This window comes from Labrus bergylta, chromosome 16 (assembly GCF_963930695.1).
Source record: "Labrus bergylta chromosome 16, fLabBer1.1, whole genome shotgun sequence".
Lineage (NCBI taxonomy): Eukaryota > Metazoa > Chordata > Actinopteri > Labriformes > Labridae > Labrus > Labrus bergylta.
The window spans coordinates 2,168,376-2,192,954 of NC_089210.1; the positions used below are offsets into that span (position 1 = coordinate 2,168,376).

General features: G+C 41.0%; 4 protein-coding genes across 6 annotated transcripts in view; 3 read left to right on the forward strand and 1 right to left on the reverse strand.

Annotated features, from left to right (window-relative positions):
* hdac5 (histone deacetylase 5) overlaps window positions 1-6,093 on the forward strand; it is a 33,734-nt gene extending 27,641 nt beyond the window's left edge. Inside the window, exon 28 of the mRNA XM_065965186.1 lies at window positions 1-6,093. This exon is cut by the window's left edge and continues 266 nt beyond it. The gene's annotated coding sequence lies outside the window, so the exon portion shown is untranslated.
* Window positions 6,094-6,450: 357 nt separating this feature from the next.
* Window positions 6,451-10,923, reverse strand: pex12 (peroxisomal biogenesis factor 12). Of its 3 annotated transcripts, none has more exons than XM_065965180.1 (5): window positions 10,700-10,923; window positions 10,422-10,492; window positions 9,629-9,760; window positions 8,463-8,995; window positions 6,451-7,616 (listed from the first exon to the last, which is right to left on the reverse strand). In XM_065965180.1, exons 3-5 carry the CDS (start codon window positions 9,749-9,751, stop codon window positions 7,187-7,189), a joined length of 1,086 nt encoding a protein of 361 aa, XP_065821252.1. In that variant the 5' UTR covers window positions 9,752-9,760; window positions 10,422-10,492; window positions 10,700-10,923; the 3' UTR covers window positions 6,451-7,186. The 3 variants fall into 3 exon arrangements, with proteins under 3 accessions (XP_065821252.1, XP_065821251.1, XP_020509764.1); XM_065965179.1 differs by having other exon boundaries at window positions 10,422-10,500; XM_020654108.3 differs by lacking the exon at window positions 10,422-10,492.
* Window positions 10,924-12,004: 1,081 nt separating this feature from the next.
* On the forward strand, window positions 12,005-19,683 carry si:ch211-237i5.4 (reticulon-4 receptor-like 2). Its single transcript, XM_020654095.3, has 6 exons — window positions 12,005-12,246; window positions 14,306-14,731; window positions 15,393-15,538; window positions 15,798-15,966; window positions 16,044-16,206; window positions 17,078-19,683. The coding sequence occupies exons 2-6, from the start codon at window positions 14,426-14,428 to the stop codon at window positions 17,368-17,370; spliced, it is 1,077 nt and encodes a 358-aa protein (XP_020509751.2). The 5' UTR covers window positions 12,005-12,246; window positions 14,306-14,425; the 3' UTR covers window positions 17,371-19,683.
* A 1,581-nt stretch (window positions 19,684-21,264) lies between these two features.
* Window positions 21,265-24,056, forward strand: LOC109999149 (cerebellin-1). The gene is made up of 5 exons (XM_020654093.3): window positions 21,265-21,353; window positions 21,438-21,509; window positions 21,633-21,663; window positions 22,004-22,248; window positions 22,965-24,056. Exons 1-5 carry the CDS (start codon window positions 21,339-21,341, stop codon window positions 23,286-23,288), a joined length of 687 nt encoding a protein of 228 aa, XP_020509749.1. The 5' UTR covers window positions 21,265-21,338; the 3' UTR covers window positions 23,289-24,056.
* The last annotated feature ends 523 nt before the right edge of the window (window positions 24,057-24,579 follow it).

Below are 24,579 nucleotides of genomic sequence, written 5' to 3' on the forward strand. Positions count from 1 at the left end.
CTTCGGGGCCCGAGGAGGAGCGGACGACTTGTTAGCATCTCTGAGGAAACCAGAGGAGGAGAGGGCCAAGAGGAGACACGTCTTGTATACTTTATCTCCTGTACACAGCACCACTGAATTATTCCACATCTGATCACTCTTCTTTCGACTTTATTCCTACTCCCCCCATTTTTCCGCAGAGGGGTGATGACTGTGGAGAACACTAATTTGAATCGGACACCGAGTGGACGTCTTGTCTTCTTGTCTGTCCCGCAGAGAGACAGGCTGAGCGACCCTGGGGTTGGCTAACACAGAAGGAATAACTTATTTTAAAATGAGCTGAGGACGCGGAGGAACTAGGTGCCTTTTTGAAAAAAGAAAAAAATAACAAACCATCTAATCAGAAACCACAAAACACCACAGCACCTCAGTGAACCAACCAGCCAATCAGGACTGAAGAAACCCACCGATGCGCACACACACACACACACACACATAACACATCACACACTGTTGTCGTTTCATTTTTGAGTCTTTGTTTATTCATCTGGATGCCTTAATTTGTTCTTATCTCACTATTTAGGAACCTTGAGAGAGAGACACCAAGAGAAGGAATCATGAGAGCTGAGATAGTTTTGTATTTAGAAATGTATTCAAACTGCTAAGAATTGTATTTATTGTTGAATCTTACAACACTCAAAGCAGGTGTTTCCACACAGAGTGAGGAGAAGCCTCTGAAGCCATCTTTACATTTTCAAGTTAAAAGAAAATCTCCATAGAATACTAATATTTAATTCTTGATAATATTCAGTCAAACTTTGATGTGATCTGGTGCGTGTCTCAGGACTCGGTCTGGTTTTTTGCAGTATTCATTGTTGGAGATTTGTAAACCGCATCACTTCAGACGACCACATCTGTCACGCCTCTCCCTCACTTTACTTTGGTTGAGTGACCCCGATGGGATCCCGACGTCTTTAAGAGGGGGATTGTGGGTCCCTTTTTTCTTTTCTTTTTTTTTTTTTAGACTTTTTGGACTATTTCCTGTTTGGTGTAAATACTGTCCTCTGTCCTGTTGCCCATGGTTACGTCACAGCAGACTCATTGTGGCCACTTTTCTATATCTGTACATAGTTACATGTATAAAAAACACAAAATACTTTCTTTCTTTTGTATAAAAAAGGTTAAAAAAAATATTCTATATAAATATATATATACATATGTAAACAGTGTTTATCCAACCAGATTGGATTCATGAATATATTCTATTTGGAGGTCTGACGTTTTAATGGTTTGGCTGATTGACCGGAAGAAAGCACATGGTCTGTTTGTTTACAGATGTTCAGTATGTCTGGATGTTGTTGTTGTTGTTGTTGTTTTTTGGTAGTTGTTGTTCTTGAAGGTGGACAGCGAGCTCCAGTTCCTCTGGCAGGACCAGGCAAGCTGTGCTGCCCTCCACAGGCAAACAACAGCAACTGCGGAATAGTGAATAAAAAAGGTCAAAGGTCATGTATTGGCAACAGGATGGTCCAGTGATGATGTTTTGTTAGCTCGCAAATTCATATTCTGATCTTAATCACCAGCTTTTAAATGGACATTTCAATCACATTTTTTTTTACCTAAACTATGTGTTGCAACAGCAAAGTTGAAAATATACAATGTGGGTCTGTTATTTTTCTTAGCCACTAATAAGAATGTTAACACTAATGAAAACTAAAAACTGATCTTTGTTTTCGCTCTATGGCTGTAAAGTTTGCAGTTATCAGTGAATTCAAAATGTATAAATAAACACATTTTGGGTTTTAAACTGACCTCAAAGATATCGGCTGAATCTTCATGTGATTCGAATCTTCAAAAACATCTTTTTTAACATTTCATACAAAAAGAAAATTAAGCTTAAGTTCTAAGCATTTCATAGTAAACAAGTGAGAATCAGAACAAGACAGCTACAAGTCCCAATCCTTAAAAAATATATATTTTGTCATACATAATCTTTTGTTTACTCAGTGAACAACAGATTTTTAATCTTTATCAAAACCGTTCCACATGTTTATCCTTTTGACAGATAAACAATTCTGCTCTACATTTGTATTTTTTTTAATACCTGTTCCTCTTAAGTTTTGAACAGCCTCAGAATACAGAGGCCTTTTTGGACAATTGAAGTTATGCATTTTATTTGAAGTTGAACTTAAGCCAGTTGTTTTAAAACTTAACTTAAAAGCTTCATAATGGTTGAAAAGGGTTGCTGACCGGGGCTGAAGTTTGCTGACCTTTACGAGTCTCCTTTCTGTTCACTGTAACTCTTTTATAGAGTTGTTTTCCAACCACCAATGTTTGTTTCAAAGCATCAAGCTTTTTGTTTTGTTAATTAAAGCATAATCAACATTTTAAATCAAAATGTTATAACGTTCAGTGGGCTTTCCATTATCACAAATTTCATTGGAGGACCCAACGTTATCTGGTGGAAATAAAGCTTCAAAACTGGACCATTCTGTTGTCCACTTTTATGGACCATATTCAAAGAAACAGCCATTTCCCTGTGAGGTCAAACTCCGAGTGGGAAGCTAACACGCTGTCATCACGTCTTAATGCACTGTTCCTGATTTAGAAATCTCAAAAACAGTGGAACTAGAAAAATTGGAAACTGGGGCATATTTTAAAGTTTGACTTCAAATTTGATAACCGGTTAGCTACCATTGGACAACCGCTAGGAGTCATTCCACAGACTCCTAGCTTCAATTTCAGCTAGAAGTTGCGCCTGAAATTGAATACTCCCAATACTCTCTGCTAACTGAATCATTTGTTTTGTTTTTAGGCTTTTCCGGTATTATTTTTTGACAAGCTAAATCAAGTAAAGTCCTAAATTCCTAGCTAACAGAGCTGTTAGTTATCCATCTCTTTGACAGGCCAAATTGTTAGCGAAGCTTGCAAATTAAGAAATTGAATGTGCAAACTCTCCTGAAGTTAACAGTAATGTTTCTTCAGATTTATGCCTTTACTATTATGCTGTGTAAAACTTTAAAGGGTTATTAGCTAAGAATGCTAATGTTTACTCTTTTGTAACTGTTGCTGTTTATCAAAACAGTGACATGATGAGGTTCAGTTAGATTCTCTACTGTTTTATGGAAACTCAGCAGTTCAACATAGTAAAAGTATTTGTTCTTTCCACCCTGAGCTTGACATCAGAGGAAAATGGCAGACGTGTATATGGTGAATAGTAACTCAACAGAGAAAAAAAAAACACTTTTGAGTGGTATCATTAAGCTAACTCTCCCGGACACGATCTTACTGCTCCCATAGTTTTATTTCCCAGGACCCACTGTGGTGTGGTGAGCGTTGTAGCTCATACCTCCGGGTCTCATCTGTTCAAAGCAATACAACACTGACAGGACAGCAGAGAGAGAGAAACAAAACGCCTGACTTGCCATGGTAACACTGCAGATCGCATCACAGCTTACATTACTTATGGAACTCCTTCTAGCTTTGACATATGTGGTTTAGTGATGTTTGTGTGCGTTGTCTGTCAAGTGGAATGGACACAGTATTGATTGATGATTGATTTATTGAGCTGTGTTTCCAGGCAGTTAAGTGTAGTCTTTTTTTGTACTAATGTGAACACTAAGGCCATACTGTCCTCTATGTCAGTTACATCTGTAACAGCCGGGCCTCTTGGTTGGGGGACAACGGAGCGTTTGTAGTGTTTGGGTTTGTTTTGACATCTGAGCTCGACTGGAGTTCATGCAGGAACAAATTGAACAGCTGTAGTTGAATAAGGAAGCAGCAACTGAGGGGCCTGTCAATAAGGCAACCTGTATCCTTGAAACATGCCTTAATATTTTGGCCGTTTTTAAAAATGACCATCACCAACATGAAGTGATCCTCTTCTGAAGAATTTATTTCTCCTCTAGCGGCCATGAGAGGAGATGCAGCCTAAATTATATTGTTTTCAACTCTTAGGGTTAAATTCAGTTTCTGTGCAACATATTGAGCCTTGATTTTCTGAGGTTTTGGTGATCGATCCCTTAGCAAATAAGAACACAGTATCCACAAATTATCAACAAAACTTGGCGATATTTGTCAGACAGTTTACTGAACAGTGAGTGATCTACTGCAGATATTTCATGATGGGTTTATATATGGCTTTCCATACTTTTTTCAGGGGGGGTTTATGACCCTATAAACAGGCAATGTGCACCTTCAACCTTTAGTTTTTTTTAAGTACGTCCATGACTTGCAATAAGTTCAACCATGTGAGTCACTTTCAGATTGGTGTGGATTGCTTTACAAATTGTTTTTCACACAATTTTTTCAACTGTCTTACCTCACACAAACACACAAAGCTAGGTAACCAATCATCCACATATCCAAATTGTCACTCATTGAATAATCCTTGAAGTTTGTCACATACAAACAGATTGTCGACTGAATCTTAAGAGGCCAGTTCTGGGTGGTTTCACCAGGAAAACATATACGATTATATAGCATTATGCTTTGAAAGCAAAACAAGCCATACACTACCTGCTTCCAGCTTTTCAAATGTAAAGAGTTGACAGTTTTGATATTTTATGAAAAAAAAAATCAGTTGCAAAAACAAGCACTTTTAGTGTACTTAACTTGCTCGCCTGTAATTGTCCCAAAACGACTTCATCGTATCGTGTCTGCTGCCACCTCCTTAAACAGTTTGAAAGTAATCATCATTTTACACCCAAACAAGTAAAAATATGACAAGAATTTGCTTCTCACAAATTATAAAATCATCATATGCTACAACACTATTTCATTTGTAGAGTGAAAGTGAGATATACTTTGTCCAACAAAGGGATCAGTCTACAAAAAAGATTAAAATTGGGAGGGGTCACCATGGCGCGCTGAGCTCTGGACCTGTTTTTTAAACTTTTAACAACTTAAACTGTACAGTTTAATCAGAACGTCCAGAGGCTACACACCTTTACTGTTGCTACCACCTGCACACACACACTCGCATAACTATGGAGACAAGGAATCAGTCATTATGGGAAAAAATGGGCTCCAATGTGTGAGGTATTGGGTTATGGACCCCACTAGGACACAAAACAAACACACACACCTACACACAATTAAAATTGGTCCCCACTTGGGGATCAATTTGGTTATGGACCCCACCAGGATAGTAAAACATATACACACACCTGAGGAATACAGAGAAAAAATAAGGGCCCCCACTGCACTGTCAATCTGCTTACGAACCCCACCAGTACAGTAAGACAAACACACACACACACACACACACACACCTGGGGAACACATAGAAAAAATTGGTCCCCACTGCACTATCAATCTGAGTGTGGACCCCACCAGGATAGAAAAACAAACACTATTTTGCTACATAAATGAATACTGTATATTTCTTGCTATGTTTGATACTGTGGTGTAACTGTAGTGTCCTGCTATGTTGCGGTGTGTGTGTATGGGGGCGGGGGATGGGGGGGAGGGGAGTATTTTTGGACTTTTTGGTGGGACAGACGAGGTTCAGTATCAGTTGGATTGTCACCGTCTCTCCCTCTTTTACCTCCTTCTGTTTTGGACGGGACATGTTCTCTCTGTTACCTTTTTCTCTCGTCAAACTTGTGACTGAAAAATCTGAAACTCATTTTATTGGAACTGATCACAAGCACATTCCTGACTACTCTGCGTCCGTGCAGTCATTTTATCCCGATTCTTTCCTGTTGCGACGATACAACATGTGTCTAGTTCTCGCTGACTCACATGTATATAAAGTGCATATATGTGTACACGTGCAATACACGCTATTCGAGCAATCTATTACTGTGACTATTATTGATGGTGATACTTGTCCCTTTTTTTGAAGATTCAGCCCGTTTTTTTGTTTTTTTTCTAATTGTCCTGATTTTCTGTTTCTGATCGCGTTACAGGAGCTTAAAAAGGGAAGGTGACTCTTGTGATTCTTCACTCTGTTTGATTTCAGGGGGTTTGTGGATATTTTAACGAAGCCCTTTTTTTTTATTACTCTCACTGTAACGTTGTGATGTTGATCCTGATTATCTGTTTCTTTGTTGTTTTTTTTAAGTGGGCCTGTTGTTAAACTTGTCTGGAAACTCAATAAAGCAATTCACCGACTTTCTTTCAATCATTAACCACTTATTTCACGTAAAACGGCCTTTCTGCACCTTTAAAAATTTTCGGTCACCTGAGATAAAATTTTTGTCACCTGAGATAAGCTAGGTGGCTGCTGACTGCAAATGCATGAAAGCTTGATCCTCCAATATCAGACCCTTGTAACAAATCAAATCTATAACTTTCAAAATGTGCTAAAATTCAAATCAATTTCTTTTAAGTTTTAACATGTCAAGATGGAAAAATCTGTGAGGTTAGTGGGCTAGCATGCTGCAAATATTTTTGCACAAAAAATAAAACTATAAATACCTTAAATCAAAACCTTTTAGTTCTAAGACTTCCAACAACTCAAAACAACAATTAAGTTTTCACATTTTTATTTATCCTTTATTTTAGCAGGGAACCCACTGAGGCCGAGGTCTCTTTTCCAGCGGGGCTCTGCAGCAATACAAATAAAAACAGAACAAATATAAACAGTTAAAATATAATTTCATAGACACTGAAACACATGTTCATACTTGCAGCTCATGTTCATGTTCCTCAAGTAAGTGTAGACGCTAGATCACATCGCTTCAACATGATGGACATGCAAAGGATTCAAAGAAGTTATAAAGAACTCTTACAGCAGTTTAAAATGTAAATACTTCATTTTATTTATACATTTTTTGCTTTTGGTGTTATTCAAGCTCAACCCATTTATATCCATTATAGCATTTTAGAAAACAGTTCCACCCCCACTAACTAATTTAATTTCATAATTAACTTAATTCAGTGTGAATTGAACATTTAGCATTTTTGTGATTTATAAAAAAACAAAACATTTCTCTTTAAAGGCACACTTCATAATTGGTAAACAGAAACAATTCTGCGCAGCTTTTCCTTAACTTGCCTGATTTCGAAAATGGAAATGTGGTTTAACAAATTCCTGCAAAACATTTAAATCTTCAGAAAGCTGACAACAGAAATCACAGTGTGTTTTTTCTTTTTCACAGAGTCTTGCAGCTCATGAATACTGGAGTTTTCTTCACTTTTTTTTTAGAACAAGGCCTCAGTTTTATTTAACAGATTTCAGTGTGAGAGGTCCGGACATTTTGCTCTAGCTCTCCGGTGAGTAGATTTTGATGAGGTGTTGCAGCTCAGTGGGGAATCCTGTGACCGGGCAGCGTCGATTCGCCTTCACAAACGTGTAGATACACCTGTAACAGAAGACGAAACCAGACGTCGACAGCACCGTGGAGTTTGTTCGAATCCTTCTGCACAGCGGACAGTTCACTGTGTTGGAGGTGGACTGAGCGTCTCCGCTGTGATTGGACGAAGGCTCCTGGTTGTTCTGGTCCTGCCTCAGGTGGAGCGGGGGTGGAGGCGCAGGCAGGGAGGTGAGCGTTTTCACCGTGCTCTGGTTCTCTGAGGAGTACCACCACTCCAGGAACTGCAGGAAGAACACGCCCATGGAGAGGGAGGAGGAGAGGGAGAGGGCCGCACCCCTCGCTGTCTGTGACATCAACCACCACGCCCTCTGCAGCAGGCTGCAAACACAAGGGAGAGGCATGGTGGTAAGTTCTATTTCTTCAAGGTTGCACGCTATTCTTACCTCGCCTTGGGCGGCAGGATCGTATTGAATCGCAATGAGCTACCACTAATAATAATAATAATAAATTAGATTTATAAAGCGCTTTTCTAAATACTAAAAGAAGCTTTGACAGGAAACAACAAAAAACAAAACAAAAACTAAGAGAACAATACAACATAGAAGTCCAGGGAAGAGGATGAGAGTCAGTGGTTGTAGGCGGTGATGTAAAGGTGAGTTTTTAGGGATTTCTTGTAGGAAGTGAGTGTGGGGGAGTCTCTGATGTTCTAGGGAGAGAGTTCCAGAGGGTGGGAGCGGCAACGGAGAAGGCCCCTGACCCCCCAGGCGCGAAGGTTGGTCCTGATGATCAATCAATCAATGATGATACCTAATCATTGAAGTCTCTCAGGTAATTCAGGGACTTAATTGATAGCTTTTATCAGGATTCTTTTTCATGTTAACTTGGAAACAGGGATTGTCTGCGTTTGCATTAATAGTTGCATTCACTAAAATCTTGACTTCTTTGAGAGACTCTCATCTTTACACCGAAGTATCTGATTAGAAGAGCTCACTGGGGGAGACGAGGTGAAGCATGCGAGACATCAGGACTGAAAGATCACTACAACTCTTCCCGTTTGAATGGATAAACTATTAGGATAAGGATAATACTTTATTGATCCTCAGAGGGGAAATTCGGGCGTTGCAGCAGCACAGACAAGAAAGCTGAAAATAAACATTAAACAGAATAGATAAGATAAAACACGCACATGCACACGCGCACGCGCACACGCACACACACACACACCTCCCCTCAGCTGGGTGCTCAGCTCTGCTTGGCTTCAGCTCCAGGTCTCTGATATCTTGAGCGTTTAGTCGTGCCAGTCGGACCCTGGCGAGCCACAGAAGAGGATTATGGGTCTTGGCGACACCGAAGACGTAGAGCATCTGTTGGCAGAAGACCCACGCCTGCCAGGCCGAGCTCACGTAGGGATACGCTGCGACGGCCGCGCGGTACAGCCTCTGACTCCTGCTCTGCGCCAACCGGATGGAGAAGTCCTCCTCGTCCCTCTGCTGCGCCAGCGTCACCTCCAGCTTGGCCCGCAGGTACGGCACGAGGCACAGGAGCAGAAGAGAGCGCCAGTGTGACTTCCTGTTCAGCCCCAGGCGGACGGCGAATCCCCGTCCAGTAGCTCTCTTCAGACCGTAGAAGTTTTCAGAGAAGGAGGCGCTGCAGTGGGACAGGAAGTGGTTCTGCAGGACGAGGTCCAGGAGCAGGTAGAGCTCGTCGAAGCGCCGCCACAGGAAGCCGAAACGGGAGGGGTTGGACTCGGCGAGAACCTGAGGAGGTCGTGAAGGTCACAGGAAGAAAACAGTTACTCCATCATGCACATGTCGGGGAAGAGGACTTCAGATCAAGAGTTGATGTTTAATGGAGGAGCAGCTCATCGACAAGAAGCCAATTTCAACTCTTGAATTCATTCAACATTTCAACATTAACACAATAATTGATGTTTTTTCAAAGTGCATTTTAGTAAACACTTTATTTAAAGGTCCCATATTCTTCTTTTTCTGGTTTTATCTGCTCTTTAGTGTGTTTTCCAAGTGTCCTGTGCATGTTTAGGCACATCTAGGCGCACAAATTCAAAGTCTGCAGAAACGTGGCTTCTCCTATGTCCTCCTGTTAGCTGTAGCATTAGCTGCACGTAACACTCGGTTCTAGCCCCCCTCCATAAAAATTTGTCAGTGCGGCGTCATTGTCAGTGTGACATCACTGATCTAAGCCTATTGGCTCGTTGTGGCCCTGCAGCTCATGTTGAAATTTCCGAGCCGCGTGCTGAGCAACTGACCAATAACGACAGAGCGGATCAGCAGACCAATCAGAGCAGACTTGGCCCACGTGGGGTCTAACAGTGTGGGCTCAACAGAGTGCAGCTGACTGAGGAGCTTCAGGAGGAGCAGGTCGTCCCTCACCTTGATGGCGTGTTTCAGGGCCGGTCTGACCGCCTCCATCAGAGACTCCTGGGCGAGGACCTCAAAGATGGACGGCTGCTCGTTCACAGAGGTGGAGGTCAGGTGAGCTCCGGCCTCGGCCATGGCTGCTCTCTGACAACAACACAAAGATGTGTTACTCTAAAACACAGTGAAGACGACAAGCTGTGATTTTATTTCATTAAAATGTTGGTTTACTCGACAGATCACGATCACTGAATGTCACCAACAATATTTAAATGTGTGATGATGATGATCTCTATCTGTCAGCAGCTTCCTTTGTATTTAGTTTGTTTTTACTTTTCAGGTCTGAAAAAAAACAACCAATCAGAGTTAACTTGCCCCTTACCAGCCAATTACACCAAAACTGTCCATTTACTACTCTGTTGTTGCACATTTACATTTAATCTTCATATTTAAGACTAATAATGTTTAGTTAAATCCTGCTTGTATATATTCTCATCCTTAGTTTTGATATTTTTAGTGCTTATTTACTTTGTATTTAATATTAAATTGTGTTTATTTGCTCATATTGTGTGTTTGATAACCTGCTGCTGTAACGCCACAATTTTCCAGTTTGGGATCAATAAAGTCATTCTATTCTATTCTGTTTCTTTATTTCTCTTAGGTCGGGTACAATCACTTCTATCTGAACCACTTCTCTTGACCGCTTCCATCACTGCAACACCTGTTGACCTGATAACTGCTCTCATATCTGACAAACTGAGGGGCGTCCAAAACAGCCATGTGGGGGGGGGGTCTTAAAAGCGCCTACCTTCTCTGGTCCAAACAAATCCAGAGCATTCAGGAGCAGAATCTGAAGTTAGGAGGAGGACATACTGGCTGCTGCAGCACTTAGAGAAACCAAAAGAGTTCATTTTAGAGCCTGAACCTGCCTCGGGGTTAAAGTTCACCAAAACTCTGATTTTAAGATTTAAAAGTGTATTTAACGTTTCACACAAACAGTTTATCAGGATGAAGTCACACACAGAGGTAGTTTTATTGATAAATTAAAGTAAAACATGTGATATGTATTTATTCATCAGACTGTACCTGCTGTTAGCTGTTAGCCGTTAGCTTTAAGTTAGCACGTCTACGTCACTGATGCCTCCAAACGTCTCCTCGTGCTCTGTTAACATTGCACACGTCACCTCACCTCACCTCTGCACAGGTAAAGAGCACACACGTCTGACATGTATCTTCTATTTCTACCTATTATACCCGCACGGTGGACTGTTGACAGCAGCCTCAATCATCACTTCCGCGTCCGCGTCCGCGTTCTGACGTCATGACGCACGCACGCACGGAAATCAAAACCTCCGTTCTTTCAGGCGCTTCGAGAACGGAGAGAAATAACAATTCAACAAAAATAATAATACAGGGGAAAAGATTATAAATGAACGTATTCAGGCAAGAAGGCTGAGGGGATTCTTCAAATAAATGTAATTAATCGATAATGTGAAGTCGATTTTTGTCTGTATACTTCAGGGATTTACAGTAAAGAACTAATTCTCTCATGAAAACAGTCAATAGGAGGTGTGATTTACATTTATGATTAAAACAATTCCCGGAGGTAAATCATGTATTTAGCATGATAGTTTTTGTCCTTCATTATAGTTCCAAAAATTATTTCTGAAGAACGGGGTCGGATAAAATTTCAGCCAATCAATCACATCACACCATCTGTGACCTGTAGTTTCCAGTTCTTCTTCACAACATGTACAGTTATTCTGCTCCACCGTAGATTGCCAGGAAGATAGATAATAAAATCTTGCACATTTTAAAATTGAGCACACTGAGAAGACGTGAGCTGGAGACGACGACTGTTTGTTTTTAAAAATAAGTGAAAATTCCCGTCAGCAGAACACCGACAAAAAAGTTTGAAATCCTCGTCTTTAAATCACTGAAGCCACTTTGCAAAGTGACTTAACTGACTTAAAGAAATAGTTATCAATTTAACAAATTTCAAATTCAATGTCCCTAACCCCCCTGAGCTTGGCCGACCTGCGTAAAAGTTTTGTTCTAGTCTGGGGGTGGAGTCTATGGGTGGAGATATCAGGGGAGGGGAGGGGATTTTTTTTTAACCAGAATCCCACTGTGACATCACAAGGAGAGCACATTTGAAACAGAGCATTTTCTTCTGTGTTGTAAGACTTATGCAGACCACAAACAAAGGACTGGATGGATTTATTTCACATGTTGTGGGTCAGTAGACTCTCAGGTTACACAGATAAATGTTCAACAACACTGTAGAATTAGATTTTTCATGATTTCCTTTAAAGTGGGTGAAACAGCCGGCTGGAGGGACGCCAGGGCTTCCCGACGGTATTAACACAAAATGAGACTGAGACCGGACTAGACGATGAGACGAGCTGGATACGGAGGAAACATTTGGTGATTGGAGAGGATTAGAGGATTAGTGATACAGCTGACTGCACCGGGAGTCTCCATCAGCACCATCACTCTGTCGCTGCGTCCGTCTCTGAGAGCAGCATCTCTCTCTCTCTTTGTCTGAGTCCAGCCGTCGTCATCATCATCATCATCAGCGAGGACAGAGGACAAACGATGCTCCAGTATGAAGACTTCTTACATCAGAGGAGGTGAGTTATAAAATTTAAAAGATCTTTTTTTTATTGCCATTTTTTCCTCTTACAATGAGGCTCCTGTCCTCAACTTCTATAAGTGGAAAAATCATCCTCAGTTTTCATTCATTTTAATAATCAGAGAACTCGCTGTACATTAGACTAAAGGGCAATAGAGCGCCACAAGACAAATCCTCAGAGAAGGATAGGAGGTAGAGATAATTAAAGGAAATTAAAATGCATTTATGAAATGATCAAAACTGTGAAAACTATAAGAGCAAATATATCAAATGAGCAAAACTACTGCATGCTGATTTTTTCCCCACAACATTCAGTCATTATAAAGGGAATAATCTGAGGAAATAACAAACTGCTCCTTTCTTCTTTCCAGTGAATTAGACATGAGCTCTCACTGCAATGTGTCTTTTATAAACAATGTTTTTTTATACATCACAGAGTCTCAGTGAGTCTTTTTCCTTCCTGCCGCTCTGCGTCGCTCAGTGACTGTGATTATGTAATTACATCCACATGGGACAGCGGGGATAAATCAGATGAGGCCTTCATGTTCAAAACAAGCAAAAAAGCTACTCTGAGGAAGATTTAAAAAGTATGTCGCTTATGTAACCAGGACAGTTTAGAAACTGTTTTTTTTTTCAATGCAGCCTTCTGACTGTGGAAAGCACTCGTTCTCTTTTTGTGCCAACCTTCAATGGTGAAGAATAAGTTGTGAGAATCTCTCATGATGGCGGATTTCATGAAGTTTAAGTGCCCGATACCTGATAAGGCTGATTACTGGACATGCTTTGTACACAGCTCAGTCATCCCGGTCATGGTAAATCCAAAGCTTGAGCCAAAGGCACCAACGTCCAGCAATAAGTACTGAAGAAACCTTTCAGAGGAGAGGTCAAAAGTTTCAGATTCAGATTCAGATTTTTTATTGTCCCACAAGGGGAAATGTGCGTTGCAACAGGAGCACACAGAAGACAAGAAACACAAGAACAACATCACCATGAAACATAAACCAACACACACAGCAAAATATAAAACCAAATAAAAACAGCGCAATAAAATCAGTCAGGAGCTCATACCGGAATGGAAATTCAAGTTATTGAGACAGTGGATTGAGTCGGAAATCAGGGAGAGCAAGAGGAGCAAGAGGTTGGATTCAAACCTCGACAACCCGCCTGGAGGACCACAGCTTGTCCACATGAGGCGGCACACCAACCACTGCTCCACCAGCCCCCCAATGGTTCATCAGATTTTTTTTTTCTCCAAGTTCAAGAGTCCATTAAACATTTTTAAAAGCAAACTCAAAACCTACCTCTTTAGTGGAGCTTTTAACTGAATCTCATTTCATCTAGTTTTTTACATTTTGAACCTCCTGTGTTTCCTCATTTAGAATAAATGATAGCGTTTCCTCAGTTCCTGTTCTTATCTAGTTATTTTTACCTTAGTTTTTGTATTGTGGGGGAGGGAGTCATGCTGTTGCTGTTTGATTTATGTTGATGTAAAGCACTTTGGGATACATTTGTTGTATGAAAAGTTACACAAATAAAGTTTGTTTGATTGATTAAACCAAGAGATGCACATTGCACATTTCATTTCATCTTGTTTGTTGGTTTCAAAGTCGGAAACTTGCCGGTAAACATCGTGTAGCATTTAGCAGCTGAAGAGCTTGAGCTGTTTTTTCAGGAGTTTCTGGAGACCAAAGAAGAGCTCAGGTGAAAGCGAGAAGCAGACGCTCTTTGGTCTAGTTACTTAAAGAACACATTATGAAAAATGGTAGTAGATACATAGATAGATACTTTATTGATCCCGAGGGAAATTCAAAGCGTCCAGTAGCAGGTTACAAAGACATGACATGAAACATTTGTTACAAATTAACCACAAAACCAATAAAAAAAAAAAAAGTGTTGACCTTCTGAAGTCGTGTTGTTTATATATGTACAGCAATGTTTAAAAAGAAGATAGTGCAGAGTAGTTTCATTTACACTTTGTGGTGCACAGAAAAGCAGATCAACAAGCTAGAGTTTACTGATTTGACTGAAACTGTCTCTGCTTTTCTTTATATTTCCAGATTCTTCTTTGATGAAAAGCAGCGAGAACCACAGATTTAAACTCCCCATCTCATTTCAACATCCCGCTCTTTAAACTCTCCTCTCAACAAGCTGCTGTGTCCCTCCTCTTCCAGAGAAACATGAGTCTCCTTTTCCCACCATTCCTCTTCTTCCTGCTTGCCTTTCTCTCCCCGCCGTCCCTTCTTCCATCCGTCGAGGGTTTGCGTCTGTGTCCGTACAAGTGCATGTGTTACGAGCACGCCGACCTCGTGGACTGCCACAGTCGAGGGTTCGAGCACGTTCCCAGAGGCCTCCCGCACGGCACGTGGCTGCTGGAGCTCGGAGGAAACAACCTGAGTGAGATCTGCACCCGGGCGTTCACTGGACTGTGGTCGCTGCGGGTGCTGGTGCTGACCAACAGCCAGATCAGAGACATACAACCACAGGTGAGGATGACACGATCGATATCAAAGTTACTGATCGATCAGAAAGAAGAGAAGTGATTGCATCCTAAACGTCCCACTTGAATGTATCGTTAAAGAGAATCGTTTTGTGTTTGAATTGGTTGAAAGTCTGCGAGTGAAGCTTGGCTCCATCAAGCTGCTGTAAAGGAAATTAAAGGCTTTATATGTGATTTTTTGATCCAGCAGATGTCGCCCTTGAGCACCAGCATGAAACCAAAACAACTTGCGCTGCATTGTTGTGTTAGCATGCTAATGCTAGCGATCTTTATTATGCTGGTATCTTCACACTGCATGTAAATTTACCTGAAATGAGCGTGATCTAGAAACACAGTTAAGCAGTGAGTACAGTATGTTATTCTTCTTTTCTCTAGTCCCTCAATTAAACAACTTTTATACACGAGGGGAGGAGTCAGCCGGCCGTCCTGGCGATGTAAACAAACTGAAGATAGGACTCTGAAAACTCTGAAAACATCACAGACAGTGGGACTCGGGTGTTACACCCATTGTAGACAGTCATGACTCACAGAGTTATTTTCAGAGGAGATACTTGATTTATACATTTAAGTGTGAAGAATCACATATTAAGACTTTAAGGAAAAAAAGGAAAAATTAAAGAGTTTGTGAATTCCCTCTCTTTCCACAGGCTTTTTTCTCTTTGTCCTTCCTGGAAAAACTGGATCTCAGTTGGAACCAGTTAACCTCTCTACCAGTCGACTTCTCCACCAGTCTGTCTGCCATCAGAGAGCTGCGACTGGAGCACAACAACCTGCATCATATTTCTGGATACAGGTACCTGTCTGTTACTATTCAGAGTCCGGTTCCCCCAGTGGACCAAGACGTCATGGTGACATCACAGCAGTTGCATATGCTGCTTTGTACTGCTAAACATTTATAAGAAGAAGAAGATATGCTTTATTAATCCCAAGAGGGGAAATTACATAATAGAGACATGCAACACACAGGCTGAAATACACACACATGCACAAACAGGATCCTATGGACATGCATCTTTTTGATTGTGATGAATTGTCTCTCTTCCTTCTGTCAGCCTGGAGAATCTGGACAACATGGAGAAGCTGGACCTGAGTCATAACGAGCTGGTGTCGGTCGGCCCCGGTGTGTTCAGGGGCCTCTCGCGGCTCCGGCAGCTCTACCTTCACAACAACAGACTGACGGTGGTGCAGCACGGGAGCCTGGATATGCTGCCTGGACTGGAGGTGACTGATTAATGACTCTGTGTGTTTACCAGGTGACCTCTGTGCCTGTCTGTCTGATTACCTGTCTATCTGTGTAGATGCTCCAGCTGAGTAACAACAACATCTCTCAGATCGACAGCGACGCTCTGGCTCCTCTCTACAGCCTGGCGGTCCTCGCTCTGGACGGAAACAACCTGCATCACCTCAAGTTTAAAACCTTCATCAGCCTGCACACAACAGCTACACACATCCAGCTGTCAGGTCTTTACTTCTGTCACCTACATTCACCTCACAAGTCTAATCTATATATTCACTTAAAGGAGAAGTATGTAACTCTGACACCTAGTGGTTAAAATGTGTACTGCAGTCCATATTCTAAACATTGCAAAGAGCTGCCCCCCCCCCCCCCCCCACCCCCCCTCTCTAGAGTCCATGCTCACACAGGTCACCATGTGGTGGACACTGAAGCTTCAGTGTTTATCCAGCTCTGCATGGGTCTGTAAACCTTTCTGTGTTCTAACCTCTCTCCATTTTTCAAAAGCATCTCCAATATTGATCCTAGTTTGAGCACGTTTCTGCTCGTGGAGCTTATTAGAAACATGCAGAGGCTTTTTAGGTCGGGTACAATCACTTCTATCTGAACCACTTCTCTTGACCCGCTTCCATCTCTGCAACACCTGTTGACCTGATAACTGCTCTCATATCTGACAAACCGAGGGGCGTCCAAAACAGACGTGTGGGGGGGTGTCTTAAAACCGCCTACCTTCTCTGGTCCAAACAAATCCAGAGCATTCAGGAGCAGAATCTAAAGTTAGAAGGAGGACATACTGGCTGCTGCATTGTTGTCAGAGAAGCCAGCACTTCAACATAGCATGTTTCCTTAATGATCAGATAGTAAGATACCTTTATCATCTCACTCAGTAGATATCTTACATGTTGCTCCTTTAAAGATGTAGGAAATAGCCTTGATATAAGACAAATGCTTAATGTTGATGAGTCTACTTCTATTCCTGGGACATAATCTACATCCGTATAGTTCTTGTAGATTTCTGAATTTCACCCTTATCTTGTCACAACGTTTTCTGAGCCTGTATGATGAACACTACGTTTACCTTTCTTGTTTCTCCATCAGGTAACCCGTGGAGCTGCGACTGCGAGCTGCATCGCGTCTTCAGTAAGATCTTACACGTCCGACACCTCCACATCGACGACTATCGCAACGTGACGTGCCGGGACCCGCCGCAGCTAGCGGGGGCTTCGCTGGCCTGGGTGGACAGCCAGCTCTGTGTGGCAGAAACAGCCACCGTGCTCGTCATCACCGTCACCGTGCTGGTCACCGTGGTGGCTGCTCTGGTGATGGCGGAGAGGACCAGGAAGAGGAACCGCGGGAAAAACTGGGAGACGGAGTCGCAGGCACAAACTTAGAGCCTGAAGGATAAAGACGAGTAAGGACGGTGTGGAGACCCTGAGAGCCTGCAGACTGAACAATATGGCCGCCATGAATGGACCAACAATCCAGCTTTTCTTTTGATATTCAAACGGGCTAGTGGTCGTGTCCTGTATGCCGGAAAGACTTAAAAAGAAACGCTGCAGTGTGGTTTGAATTCTTGCTCTTTTTTTCAGTTTACAGCATTTTTTCTTTGTCTGCATCCAAGGATTTTTTTTAAACTCAAAAGAAACTCGTTTAGAAGCACAATTTACAGAGTTTCAAACAAACAACGAGCACAAACATACAAATACAAAAAATACATTATAAGACTTTAAAGATATTACAAATTTAAACAGTAAATATTTGTAATGATCCACAGATCTACAGCCTGATGTGTTCGCCTCCGAGTCATTTAACATCCTCTTAAAATCATCCAATGAGAGCAGCTCGTTCAGTCTCAACTCTTTTTGTAATTCGTTTCAAGCAGAGCGAGCGGGAAACTTAAGCGCCTTTTTCCTCAGTTCAGTTTTGGCTTTTGGAAGAGAAAGAAAGAAAAGGTCCTAAAGTTGCAGCAAACTCCTGCACACACACTGTCAGAATTAGACAAATACGTTGGAAACATTTCAGTTTGTATTTGAACGGGCCGACGCTGCTCTCTTTCTTTGGATCAGATAAACGACTCTGGAGCTGCGTTGATGTTCTGAAGGTAAAAATGTGTTTGGTTTAAATCAACAACGTCAACAAGAACAAAGATCTACACAGAGTTAATAATGAGACAACACAGAAAAATAAAAAAACACATCTAAGCCGTTGTTGTTTTTTGGCTTGTATATCCAGAAATAAAAATTAAAATATTACATTAAATAAATGTGGTTTGTTATTTCCCACCCTGTTTAACTCACTGTGCAGGAGAACTGAAGTATTTTATTATGTAGCTGGATATCATCTCAGCCAAACTTATATATTATATAAAGAAAGTATTTGATTAAAAAAAAAATCTGATTCGGTAATCAATTTGCTCCGCCCCTAAACACTGAGGCTAATAAAAGAGAAATATTACAAAATGCGGCGACGCCTGCGAGCTAGTTCAGGAAGTCACTAAGTTGTTTTATTTTCATCATGTATACAAAGAAAGATGTAAGGATGGTTGCACCAGGTTTATTTTCATCTTTAATCCCGCCTCATTCTCAGAGCATCGGGAGTAAATTCTGGTATTTCAATGATCAAAGGTCAAAGGTCAAAGGTCAAAGTCACCTTTATTGTCTCCACAGGGAAATATGTTTTTCAGCCAAATACAAATACATAAAGGACACTAAGAGATAATCCACCTAAGATTAATGTGCATAAATACATAGAATATGAAATATGAAAGGCAGGAAGCGTGTCTCGATGACCGATAATCTCAAATAAAGCTCCCAGTAGAAAACCACTTTAATAACTAACCACTATCTCACTGCCTGTGATCGCCCACTGTCCATTACAAAAGAAGCATTCAGCTTCACACAGTCGTTAAAAGAGACGGGGGTCTTTAGGACTTTAGGAGGACCATATGTTCAGGATTACTGCTGGATTAATGGATGGAGGAAAAGAGAGAAAGAGAAACAGACTTATTGAGGTCACAGGCCAGATGTCAAGATGATTACTGTTGCATTATTACACTGGTGGATATTACAGAGTTCAGAGTCAGACAGACCCTGTTGATGCACCTTTCAGACCTGAATGAGCATCATAACTCAAACACAAAATGTTCATGAGGCCATCAAGTTCACGTTGGATAATGCCCATCCCTTTAATAATCACAACAACAACCAATAATGGATCCAACAGACTTTCTGAGGGACCGCCTCTCAATTGTCCTTCCTACACGCCTCCACACACTTTTTCATTTTGGTGTTATCTTCAAAAACTCCAATAAACTAACAGAGCCATTAGATCAGACACAGTGTAGAAACATTAGGACCAGGGCGCAATTTGCCGGGGGGGAGGGGAGGGGGGGGGGGGTCTATATATCCCTGCCTCTGCTGAATTATTTTTATCTCCGGTGGGGACAAAATGTGTTTGTTTCTGACTTGTGTGAACCAAACATTTCAGTTATCTCCAGAGCACTGTAAAGTCCAAAAGCCAAAATTTACTGAAAAACGATGGATGTAATTATTTCTTATTATTCTGTTTCAATAATATTTGTTTGCATTTAGCCTTTGCAAAAACAACATTTTCACTGCGGTCAAAACAATTTTTGCTCTCCCACTACGCACCTGTATTAACGGGAAGGTCTCGGAATAAAAAAATGTCATGAATAAAAACGTTTCAAAAACATCCCCCCCACTCTGTTTATTTTACAAATTGCACCCTGATTAGGACACCAAAATATAAAAGAGTCTCTCTCTGTAGACTCTCAAAGGCTACAGAATAAACAATGAATAGATAAAGAATAGTAACCAATGTCGTTTTTCACGCCGATAAATCATTTTGACTCAGAAAACATTGATGTCTTGGTTCATGAACTCTTGTGTTTCTTGGTGTATTACACTCGAGTGATACATAAAAATATCCGCTTGTTTGAACCATGTGTGTACGCTCATCAGCAGGTCATAAGTCTCTGCCGATTGTTGTTTTTTCATTAGCGGTCAAATTCCAGTTTCCTCTGGCCTCTAACTGAGTCAATGCCCTCTCTGTAAGGTTATCACAACACTTAGTGGATGGGGCTGAACTGGAAGGCACAGACGCAGCGATAACGGTTTATAATCACATCCAGCATAACTTTATATGAATCCTTTGCTGAGCCTTGATGAATGGACTCCGATAACAAGGAATGAACTATCGTACAATGTGAAAAACAAAAGTCCTTTAAACTGGAACATCCCATATTCTCCTCATGTTCACCTTTCATGTTGTCAAACTGTGAAACCTTTAGAGCAGCGTTGCATGATTTGCAGCTCGAATAAGTTCAAGTTCAAGTTATCTTTATTAGTCAAGTGCACAACATAACAGGCAAAGCAGTCATAGCTGGCAATGAAATTTGTGTGTTCCAAGCTCTCCTTAACAATGCAAAAAAAAATAAAAAATAAAATAAAATAAAATAAAATAAAATAAAATAAAATAAAATAAAATAAAATAAAATAAAATAAAATAAAATAAAATAAAATAAAATAAAATAAAAAATAAATAAATAAATAAATAAATAAATAAATAAATAAATAAATAAATAAATAAATAATGTGGTTCCTTTCAGCTGCTGTCTCTTTAATTCCTCCCCTCCCCACGGGTCCACTCTCTTCTGATTGGCCAGCTCTCTGGAAGCCTTCTGGTGGGCAGAATGTTGCAGGGCTGCCAGGGGAGGTTTGAAGATGTCTTGGGAAATTTTGATTTTGATTTTTAAGATTTATTTTGGGCTTTTCGTGCCTTTAATGCAGAGAGAGGACAGTGGATAGAGTTGGAAACCAGGGAGAGAGAGTGGGGAATGACATGTGGAAAGGGGCCACGGGTGGAAGTGAACCCGGGCCTACCGCTCAAGACGAGAGTCTCAACACATGGGACACGCGCCCTAACCATTGCGCCACCAGTGGGTCCCTGTCTTGTGAAATTCTTGTTTTCTTATTGGGGAACTATGGCGTGATTTGCAGAACGAGCTGTTTTGGCGCCCTCTGCAGACTCATCCTGGTATTACACCAACACACAAAAAAAATATTTTCAAATTGTCGTCGCTCTTCTTCAAATGTTAGTCTAAATAAAATAAAAACTTTTTTGGCATCTTTAATTTCGTTGTAAAAACGTTGAATCACTTTTAAAAAAAAACTTAAGCTAATGTTCAGTTTTTCTTTCTGTTTTTGATTTGTTGGGCAGAGTTAGTCAAACAGGTTTTGTAACAAAGCAGCAGTAGGTGGACTTTGCTTGCTGAGCACAGAAACACTTCACCAGAAGCCTGGCAGAGTTTGTCACTGCTGCACAGCTGTTAGTCAGAAAGATGAGCACCTATAAGGTATCTTAAACTGTCTGTCGGACCTCAGTCTTTATTTGTTGGATGCTTTTTTGTTAACAACTTTTGGTTTACTCTTTCTTCCAGGTGTGTTCTGTTTTTGTAACTTTGACGGTGTTGTTTGTAGACGGCCTGACATCAGCAGTCTCGGTTGATCGGGTAAGTAACCTGACAAGACCCTTAGGGGCATTTCAGGTATTCTGTGTGTGAATGAATCAGTCTTTAACATAAATTCTGTTAATTCTGGTTCAACATGAAGCTTTCTCTTGAATCTCTCCACAGGCCCCTCGTCAGACAGCAGTCACAAAGCAGGGTAGGAAGTGTGTGTGTGTGTGTTTTTAGTTTTGTGAGTGATAGAGAGACAGACCAAATGTAATTTTTGTTGATTTTAAATTGTTACTATTTTCACTTTTTAGAATTCCTTTAAAAGAATTGTATGTATTTTACAGTTCTTTTAAAATGGGATTTTATATCTTAAAGTGATTTCTATTCCTTAATCTTGCCTTGTTTATTATTCTATGACCTGCCTGTTTTTTGCTGTCCTTGTAAAGCACTTTGTAACTTGTTTTTGAAAAGTGCTCTATAAATAAAGATTATTATTATGTATGATTGGATGTATTTACAGCTGGTCTTTGTGTGACTTTGTGATACAGGGTCTGCTGTTCTGTTCTTCGCTGCCCACGAGGGCAGTATGACCGATATCGAGTACAACCCGGTCATCTTTAACGAGGTGGTGTTGAACCAGGGCTCTGGATACAACAACGACACGGGTCGGTTCACCGCGCCGGTCGCTGGCATCTACCAGTTTGTGTTCGCTGCCCAGCTCTGCCGAGGACGGCACAACAATGTGTGGTCCTTCATGGTGCAGGGGCAGTGGAAGATGCACTGCCATGCTCAGGTACACAACACTAAACAAATGTGATCAAGAATCTAACTTCACAGAAAAGAGTATAACTTCACTTCAATAAATCAATCCTGGAACAGACCAGAAAATATGAAAAATTAACTATTTAAAATATTTAGTCTACTGACCCACAAAATGTGAAATAAACCCATCCAGTCCTTTGTTTGTGGTCTGCATAAGTCTTACAACACAGAGAAACACTTTGTTTCAAATGTGCTCTCCTTGTGATGTCACAGTGGGATTCTGGTAAAAAAAAAATCCCCTCCCCTCCCCTGATATCTCCACCCATTAACTTTTTTGCAGGTCCGCCATTTTTATAGGTGTGATGTCTACCTGGAAAACTCAGGGGGGTGGGGGGCTCATTGCATTTAAAGAGACACACACACCAAAACGGAGCGTTCTGAGAGAGCTGGTTTATACAGGGTCACAAACCTCCTCTGGTGCTTGATTCATGTTATATTTTGACCAAAGTACAGCACAGATGTTTCATTTAGACCACAGGGGGACTGTTTGAAAAGGTGGAGGAGGGGACTGTTTGAAAAGGTGGAGGAGGGGGATAATATGTCCTCTTTAATGACCAGCCGAAACTTTAAAGTCTTATTACTGTGGGTTGGTGTGATAACAGAGACATGCAGTAAGTCAGTATAAAAATAAAACGAATGTGTGGACAATGTCCTTAAAAGTGTCGTTTTCTCCTCTCGTCCCAAAAGGTGTTTGATGGGACCACAACCCTTAACACCTGTTACTTCATGTATGAACTGATGAAAGGTGACCAGGTTTGGATCAAGCAGAACGTCGGGAGTTGTGCCTGGGCCAGCAGGGTCTCCAGAACCATCACATTCTCAGGCGCCCTGTTAGCCAGTGAGGGAGTATCTGCGCTGGGAGCGAAGTACGGCTCCGGTAATTCCTGTCCTCTGATTGGCCTGGGCGGTAACAAGCTGACGTTGTCCAGCTCTGCAGGCCTGAGAGCAGCTTTATCCAGTGTGGTCATCACTCTGCTGCTTTGCAGTCTGGTCTTTGATTCACCATGGTAGAGTTATCATGTGTGTAGAAGATTTTTTTTCTATTTTAATTACATTTCCAATTGTGGCTTGTTGTGCTTTCTTTTCTAACGATTCCTTTCCTTTGTAATTTAATTTTTGATGAATCGATCCGTACATTTCTCTGCATAGTCGCCATGCAATATTTATATGATTGTTGTTGAAGTTTTAGGATAATTTCTCTCCTGCAATCTGTAAGATGAAAATCATCTAACTTCCAGCCATAAAAGTGTGTGGCCTTGGTATCATCAATACAAAGAGCTTCACACACAAATACAAATAGAATCACATTTATAAAAAAATGTTTTTTAACTACTTTTATGAAGAGTACATTCTTCTTGTGTCTCGCACATTAAACCAGGACTTTAGTGGAAGAACTTGTGAATTTCTGTGTAAATTCTTGAAAGTTAATTGTCCATCTGTGCACTGGCTGTTTTGTAATAACACTGACTGTCCTGCAGATGGCGCCTCCTGACTTGTTAAACAGACCATTTTTAGAATCCTTTACAAAACCTACAACAAGCATACACACAAAGCTTCTAACATTAATTGAAACTGTTAGAGCCGTGATATTTTGTTGAAAGATACAGATTTAACAGCATATCTTGTACAAGAAGCTTTTGTTTTTATTTTAGTTGTAGGTCCTGAACTTTTTAGGTGCCTTTCTTGAGAAGTTAGAACATAAAATGACACTCCAAGCATGTGTCATGTATCTGGTGGGACTTTCATAATAATGATTTAATAAAGTCAAATTAAATTAAACAGTCTTCACTGTAATTTATTGGGGTAAGTATATGTCGCCTATGTCCATACATTTAAGTGTACAATAAATGCTTTTTAAAGAACTTTTACATTTATGATGCATTATAAAATTTATAAAATTGCAAATAGAGGAAACCTCATTCAAGAAAAAGTTCTGCTATCGTCTCACAGCACAGATAAGCAAGTCTGACTTGGGCTGACCTGCTGATTTTATGATTTATTTTAATCAGACTATTATATATATAGACTATTATACTTTTTATGACACTGTGGTGGCGTCTGCACTTTTCTATGCAGTGGTCTGCTGGGGAGGAGGGAGCACAGAGAGAGACAGAAAGAGACTGAACAGACTGGTCAGGAGGGCCAGTTCTGTCTTGGACTGTCCTCTGGACTCTGTAGAGGAGGTGGGTGAGAGGAGGATCTTAGTGAAGCTGACATCCATCATGGACAACCCCTCTCACCCCCTGCATGACACTGTGGGGGCTCTGAGCAGCTCCTTCAGCAGCAGACTGAGAGAGTGCTA

Bases quoted from the DNA above. Each gene is read 5' to 3' on its own strand.
- si:ch211-237i5.4 (XM_020654095.3), top strand. From the start codon at position 14,426: ATGAGTCTCCTTTTCCCACCATTCCTCTTCTTCCTGCTTGCCTTTCTC. The intron at 14,732-15,392 runs GTGAGGATGACA...CTCTTTCCACAG, and splicing joins TCAGAGACATACAACCACAG to GCTTTTTTCTCTTTGTCCTT. The intron at 15,539-15,797 runs GTACCTGTCTGT...TCCTTCTGTCAG, and splicing joins CATCATATTTCTGGATACAG to CCTGGAGAATCTGGACAACA.
- pex12 (XM_020654108.3), bottom strand. From the start codon at position 9,751: ATGGCCGAGGCCGGAGCTCACCTGACCTCCACCTCTGTGAACGAGCAG. The intron at 8,996-9,628 runs GTGAGGGACGAC...CGACCTCCTCAG, and splicing joins CCCTGAAACACGCCATCAAG to GTTCTCGCCGAGTCCAACCC. The intron at 7,617-8,462 runs GTGTGTGTGTGT...TTGTGTTTGCAG, and splicing joins GAGCACCCAGCTGAGGGGAG to CCTGCTGCAGAGGGCGTGGT.
- LOC109999149 (XM_020654093.3), top strand. The intron at 21,664-22,003 runs GTAGGAAGTGTG...TTTGTGATACAG, and splicing joins GACAGCAGTCACAAAGCAGG to GGTCTGCTGTTCTGTTCTTC. The intron at 22,249-22,964 runs GTACACAACACT...TCGTCCCAAAAG, and splicing joins AGATGCACTGCCATGCTCAG to GTGTTTGATGGGACCACAAC.